Genomic DNA, 7,500 nt, shown 5'->3' on the forward strand with positions numbered 1-7,500 from the left:
CTCCCTTATGTTGTGTGGTTGCAGTAGATGTTTGTCGTAGTTAATATTTTGCTGATTATCTCTCTTCATGTACGTCGTTACGTAACGGATATACATTTCAGTTTGGTGGTTTTTTTTTCATTTCATTTCCTTTAAATACTCTTCTATTCATCTCCGAGAAACGAGATAGAGCGAGAAAGAGAAAGAGCATGATGACCGTTTCGATTGGATTATTGTTGATTTTCATTTTGCCATTTGAATGTGTGATGATTGTGATAGGGACCTTCTTTTCGTACAATTTATGTGAACATTATTGGAATCATTTTGGTTTTTTATATTATATCAGTGATTGTTGGGTGCATGTTTACGGGGCGTTTGAAACCGTGTCTGCATGCGTTTCATTTTTGGGGTATCATTTATCATTTATCAACAAGTTCAGTCAGTTGATGTTGTTGCTGTTGTTGCATTGCATTTCGGTTACATGGATTTGCATCTCGAGTACCAATGTGCATGTGTTGATGGTGTGCACCCTTTTGGTTCTACATTTGGAACGTATTGCATCGATTTGGACTGTGAATGATTAGGACCCACGGTTCCGTGCATGCGTTCTTTGGATGTGTAGTATAATGCTCACCATTAATGAGGAGCATCTGATCGATTGATCTGTTGAACGATTCCGATCGTTGCATCGTTGCAGAACTGGACGATGAGCTGAACGAATCCGTTGAAACGGACTGCTTGGAAACCATTTCTACAGAAGTGTAAGCTGCGCGGTTAGTGGCCTGGTAAGAAGGTGCACGGATGAACGTTGCAAAGGTGTAAACAGCGAATTTAACAGTGAATTATACAACTTGGTGGTATTTCAATAGAATAGAGATTGTTAGAGAACTTGATCTTGGAAACATAAATGCGAGCTACTTGGATAAGTAAAATCGTTAACTAATATTTGATGGTATATATTGTTGTTGAACTGACCTGACCATTGCTATCGGAATTGATATAACGACCAGGTTTAGGATCGTGAGAGGAAAGTGATTGTGAATACTGGAAAATTATTACAGTATAACCATTCTATTCATTTCAAGACAGTTGAAGATAGATTTTGAGTTTCGCGCGTTTGCGTTTTAGAGTCCCTGACATTCAACTAGTGAGATTGACCAAAAATTGCCCGCTAAGTAAGTTTTACTCGTTTAACATATCGCTGCAAATGAGTTCCTTTTGCATAAATTACTTTAAAATTTAGCCAATTTGAATGACAATTTTCTTTAGCTTTGTTCAGTCAACCCATTTCTCTCCATCCAATAATCGAATGACCTTTGTGCCCAAATAATGAAAATGCATTCCCATCCCAAGACTGATAATAGCAAAAGCGAAGACGATAGCAAAGCAAGTAAGAAACGTATTTTGATATGATCTAGTAAAAGTAGCCATACCATTATCAACCACTATCCCTCTGAATCTGTCCAACGCTGCCCAGGTCAAGTTTATTCTGTCCGGCCTCTGGCCTGTTCGCCTCACAGCATATAATTGTCAGACCTCATTAGAATGGGAGTAATTTACACTATCAAAGATAGGAAACCAACAGCCGAATGGGGAGGGGTGCTTTTTGGGGGGGACAGAAACTATAGAGAAATGGTCTACAACAGATGATAACTACTCTAGCTTTCCTACTTGCATTTACAACAGCTATACATAAAGTTATATACACATTATATATATACATGTATATGCATACAGTACATAGTATGTGCGTGATTATATGTGTATTAATCCAGAGGATAGCAAGGGAGTAGTATGTTGTAAAACACATTCACAATCAATCAAATCAAATCTACCACTGACCAAGACACAACTCGTTATGATAAAACAGAGGAGGGTTTCATGATTTATAAGCAAGTAATCTAATGTCGAGAGTTGGAAGGAACTATACAAAAGAGTGTATCAAAGAGGATTCTTCGGTTCGATATCCCAAGAGAGTATCGGAACGGATCCATATCGTGATTTAGGGGTCAGGGGCAGCTTTACGTGTATCCATGATTGTTCTGGTAGAGTAGTAAGTGACGATACTCCTTTTTTTCTTTTTTCAATTATTTCCTTTTTCCACACATGTGGAATGCACAGTCTAGCACAGTCAGGCTTGATAAAACTAGTCCTCGATAGGCAGCTAATAAACACTGTATGTTAACGCTAATGTCATAGAGTACATATTTACGTGGCACAGAGAATATCGAAAAATACAGGAAACGTGTACTACTAGTACGTGTGAGGTGCGTGTGGTGATGAGAATAGTAGAGGCAATTGAAAATTGTCCTCAGGAACACGAACTCAATCCTTTGAATATTATCTACACTTGTAGGACAAAAAAGTAAATGAAATCAATGTAAAGTGTCCGTAAATGTGCATACATCAAAATCAAAAACAAATACATCGTGAAAGAGAAATTACATAAAGATCAAACTTATCGTGGAATGAAAACAAGGCACAGGGATTGCGTGAGGGCTGTGGCAGTAGGATTGATACGGGTTTACTAATTGACGGAATCTAAGTATGTTGTTATCGTTCATCATCAGGCATCAATGTGTAATGAATAGAAATCCATTCTCTACCCGAAGCTGTTCGATGCAACGATCTTAAAAACGGTTCTCAGTTACTCAGTGAGCAGTCAGCCGGATCATCTTTGGCGAAGTTGAAAGAATATATGCGATACCATGCTAAATGCTACCCTAGAAGAAAAGTATGAATTCAGATAGACATAGCAAGAAATGGTTTCTCTGTTCAAAGCAATGAAAAGCCCACTAAGACTCCGCTATAGGAGCAGCTGAAGAAAAAATGATCACGAAATGAATGTTACGGCTAAAGTACACAGCAATTAATATTGTGCACAAAACCACACAAGAAGATGTCGTGAAAATAATAATACTGCGCCATGGATGGTGCGCCTTTCCACATCACCGTTACTCACCATAAACGTTTCCAACATTGCGTCTGCTTTATTCGATGTTGAATATCTTGTGGCTATTGCTTTTCAATTGATGACATTTTTCTATTCATTTTTTCGTATTCATATCAGTTTCTAAGGACCGTTTGGTCCGTACCTGCAATCATCACCTGCAAATAGGCAAACGGAACAATCATCGTCGATATCCAATCGCTCTAAACTGCTAAACATTACACGTTCTGTGTAGATCATGCTGCAAACTTATGCTCGAATCTCCCATCTCCGTTTAACCCACTCAGCTTAAAGTGCTCTGCTGCCAACGGTAGTACTGATGCTGTTAATAATTCTGCTACCAAATTCTCGCCAATCGTAATGCTAACCTCAACTTTAATCTTCATTCTGTTTCTAACTTTTGCTTTTGTAGTGCTGTAGTACACAAACAAACAATACGAGTACGATCGATTCACACAAGTAGACCGTGTGTGTCCGTTTGTGTGGCTTACTACTTCTGCGATACAGCTAACCTGACAGCTTTCTGACCATCATCCTTGAGCGCTCGTGGCCATCCGGTCACGGTAATCAACCATCGTTGCGCGACGTTGACTCGCAGGATATCACGACATCAGTCTTCTACTACGTTCCCCGGTGCTGGCTTTAGATGGCTCGGCTCTATAGCAGGAGCTATAGTAGCGTAGCTATAGTGTACGGGAGTGTGCTAACGATTTCTAAGTATACGACATTCGCAATATGCTAGTTGTAGCTGATGCCGAAGAAGAGGGAATGGGTATAAGCAAAGTGCCTCGTTACCGGCTAGACGGGTAAACCAAAGAAACCAATAACCGATCGCATTGTTGTTGTATGTCGAACCTAAGAACCTCAGAACTCGTCTCGCTGTCTGGAGTAGAGAGACGCCTCCATTTCTTACTTTTAATCCTCCAAATGACTCCACTACCACATGCGACCTCACGATATGCGCCACAAATCATTTATATGTAGTTCTCTTTATCTAGCGTGTGTTTGGTTGTTTATTGAACGTTGAATTCTCCTCTATTGACTATGGTTCTCAGATGTAGTGTGTAGCGTGACGTGATAATGTTCGTTCGCCCATTTTGATAACCATTATAACATTGCATTCGGTGGAGGTTAGGTTTATTAGGGGTGTAGGACGAAATGAAATCCTACGCACAGAAGAACCAGAGCAGAGACTAGGCGTATCGAACGCGGTATTCTGGATTGACTATCATCATTTTCTTATAATTTATATACTCAGTAACCTTTCCCTACCACTAGAGGGCAATGGTCCGCTAAAGTACTGATCATGGCGTGGCCCTCCAAGTTTGGATCTTCCAAGTAGTAGCTAGTTGTAGGCAGCATAAGACGGAAGGGAATAAAGCTTCCCTAACTAGTACCAGTAGATCATTTTATAATAACTCTCTTTTGCCTCTTCCATAAATTCTTTGATATTGCAGCACGTGCCTCCTCGTATGGACAGTATCCCTCGCAGGCCTTCCACAATCACATAGCACGAACGCGTGGACCACGGTTTTGAGTGTTTTGCGTTAGGTTTCCTTGTTGGTTTAGCGAGACAACACTAAGCTTTTGCTTTAAGCACTGATGGAGCAAACTGGAGCAGCAATACACGACTACCTCCCGAGGGGGGGACGTGTTCATAAGACATTATTCGCGTTTTTAAGATTAAGAGCTTCTGAGATGGAGACAAAGCAACTTTGTCTCCTCTCTGCGCCGTCCTGACTATAAGGTACGGTATCCTGTGTAGAAACGGCGTTAAGACAGAGGACAGTGGCAACGTAGGGCTTGATTAATGCAAATATCCTAGCAATGGACCTCCTCAAAACGCAATGAACCGTAAAGCAACCGATCGAACTATCACAGTGTTTGGCCTTGCATTGAAGTAGATAGTAATCGAGGTAGTAAAGGTACATGACATTCGCAACCGTCTGTAAATAGCTTCGTCCCCGTAGTGCAGAATTACCCGGAACTTTGAGCGGAAAAGCAAAGCTAGGTTGCCTTAGAATCCGATCACCATTCTTGTGATCCGGTCCGGTGAAGCATAAGGTGGGAAGGGTTTGGATTTGTTTTATGAAAATACAGTCCCCGCGTCCTCCCTTTCCCGTGTGCTGGCCTCTGTTGATTGTCGATCGGTCAGCTTCGTTGGCCTCTTGATCATCGTCCCTGGTACCCTGGTGCAATCGCAGGAAGAAAGATCGTTGGAGCTAATAATTCAATTAGGCATAATTGTTGATCGACGATCGGTTGAACACACGCATACTTTTACCTTTTTCGACGGCCAAGGCAACACGGCATCGTACGGTGATTGCTGTGTTCGCGGTGTGGTGATAGGTGACGGTGATTCGATTGATGATCTCGATCTCGAGACGCCCTTACCGAGATGGGGTTCTTAGTACCGTCCGGAAGGTGTGACCGGTGTGATCTCGCGCTCGCTCGATCCTCGGCAGTATGGAACGATTGACTTGCTGTAGCTTGGCAGTGCTTCTGTTTGGCATGTGCTGCTACATGCAGCTTTTAGTGGATGGTGTCAACGTTAGCACTATTTCGAACCAAACGATCCAACCGGTGAACGGCAGTGTGTTATCCGTGATAGAGAAGAAGCTCCCGGTGGGGAGAGGAGTGTCCGATACGGAGGAGAATGATAACTGTACGGATGTCGACATCCGGAACGATCTGCGCCGGTTGCGACAGATTGAAAATTGTACCGTGATCAACGGATACTTTCACATGGTGCTGATCGAGCGCGTACCCAGTGAGGAGTTTGATCGATACGTCTTCACGAAGCTGAGGTAGGCAGGTAGTGCGCATCCGTTAGATTATCACGAATCACGATTTCCATGTAGTGTGTAAGAAGGAAGATGGTGGTCAGCTAGTGTTGCTGTCGTGTGTAGTGTGTTACTTCCGCTTAGCCTATATCTGTCGAACCGCGTAGGGCACTAGAATGATCCTTCGACACCCGATCACAAAACTGTACAAAAAATGGACAAGGAATCAAAGAACCTTTAGATATTCGCTCCACCTGCTTATAAGTGTTAACGCGTACGCGTCTACTTATCTCTCTACATCTCACCTGTAAGATCGGTAATTACTTTACGTACAATCGCGTTGAAGTCGGGCGAAAGCCGTGTGGACACGAAGAAGTAAAGATGTGTATTCAACTGCTATACTCTACTTATGCTATTACTAAGTGCACGCCGCCTTGTGTTGCGATCGGTTTTAAGTGATCAATGTGATACATTACAAGAAGATAAAACTTTCAAAGACAAAACAGTTTAAGAGCGGACGGTAATCTCTCTTTCTATCTCTATCTCACCCTTTACCTGTAACTTTCCCGTGGCGAACTTCATTCGACCTCCCATGAGGATGATCATTTCGAATCCTCCTCCGGGATGATAGTGTAACCGTTAAGTGTGTATTCCCAGATGAAGGACTCCATATATCTTATATATATATATAGAAATGTATATCAAGCGGTATGTTAGCTAGCATGATTCCTCCCCATCGTACCGTGACATTTGTGTAGTGATGGGTCAGCATAAGTAACGGTATTTTGTAGCTTTTGGACACGTTAGACGAACAAATTGAGAATGAGAAAATGAAAATCGGAAATAATCTTAACTATCAAAACTATAACTAACTCAGGGACGATACGAATCCTTCGAGTGTGTGTGTGTGTGTTTTCCTTTTTTCCTGCGGAAAATATTGAGAAATTTGCCTCCCGTGACTACACCTCAGTGTGTGGCTTAGACGATCGTTTGCAGTTATCGGAGTTGTCGATTGGAAAGAATGTGGACTTTGGGTGCTATAGGTCATTCGGCAAATAAACTTCTATAACCAGCGCTCGATCGAACGATCAACTTGATCACCAGATGTCACGCGATGTCTCCTTGAATAATTTCTTTTAAGCTTCGTGAGCTTCGTGAGTTTCGTGAACGGAATACATCTTTGCTTTTCAAGCTGTTCTCGTATTATTCCTATACTCTGGCCCTTTCTATTGTTTACCTGTTTCAACATCACTTACTGGATGTCGCCGGTCATCGCAAATGCCAGAGAGGTCACGGGCCATATGCTGTTCTTTCGCGTCATCAATCTCGTCTCACTACGCAAAATGTTTCCGAATCTGATGATCATCCGCGGCCAGCAATTACTTGGACCGTACGCACTGGTGTTCTACTACATGACCAACATGATCGAGGTAAGCGGATGGACCGTTCGATCGGCGAGCTTACTTTCTGTTGCGCCATACTGTTGACGACCGTTAACGCATCTTCTCACAAAATTGTGTCCCAGATTGGGCTGAAGAGTTTGTACTCGATCCAACGTGGTGCCGTCTTCTCGCTGCACTGTCCACTGCTGTGCCATCTGGATACGGTAACAACGGTTTCGTGGTTCGCGTAGCGGTTCGCTGATTGACTTCTCTCCTGTCTATGTCCGCATTCCATTTCAACAGATCAACTGGACGGCCATTGCCAACGGTACGAAGATGATGAACTCCTTCGAAACACCGAAGACGGTGTGCAACAAGGCGGAGGTGTGCCGTGGTTGTGAGCAAC

General features: G+C 42.6%; 2 protein-coding genes across 9 annotated transcripts in view; both read left to right on the forward strand.

Annotated features, from left to right (window-relative positions):
- Window positions 1–5,374, forward strand: part of LOC125960157 (rap guanine nucleotide exchange factor 2) — a 35,301-nt gene extending 29,927 nt beyond the window's left edge. For 6 of the 8 annotated variants that reach the window (XM_049693380.1, XM_049693376.1, XM_049693377.1 and 3 more), the window contains one exon: window positions 4,387–5,374. In XM_049693380.1, coding sequence (XP_049549337.1) covers window positions 4,387–4,466 — 80 coding nt within the window. In that variant the 3' untranslated portion in view covers window positions 4,467–5,374. Of the gene's footprint in view, window positions 1–676; window positions 3,296–3,341 lie in introns of those variants that run through there. The other 2 variants (XM_049693384.1, XM_049693383.1) reach the window with 2 other exon arrangements.
- Window positions 5,375–5,384: 10 nt separating this feature from the next.
- LOC125960159 (insulin receptor) overlaps window positions 5,385–7,500 on the forward strand; it is a 5,085-nt gene continuing 2,969 nt past the window's right edge. Inside the window, exons 1-4 of the mRNA XM_049693386.1 lie at window positions 5,385–5,736; window positions 6,998–7,142; window positions 7,238–7,318; window positions 7,398–7,500. The exon at window positions 7,398–7,500 is cut by the window's right edge and continues 57 nt beyond it. Coding sequence (XP_049549343.1) covers window positions 5,396–5,736; window positions 6,998–7,142; window positions 7,238–7,318; window positions 7,398–7,500 — 670 coding nt within the window. The 5' untranslated portion in view covers window positions 5,385–5,395. The remainder of the gene's footprint in view (window positions 5,737–6,997; window positions 7,143–7,237; window positions 7,319–7,397) is intronic.

Source organism: Anopheles darlingi, chromosome 2, assembly GCF_943734745.1.
Source record: "Anopheles darlingi chromosome 2, idAnoDarlMG_H_01, whole genome shotgun sequence".
NCBI classification, from domain to species: domain Eukaryota; kingdom Metazoa; phylum Arthropoda; class Insecta; order Diptera; family Culicidae; genus Anopheles; species Anopheles darlingi.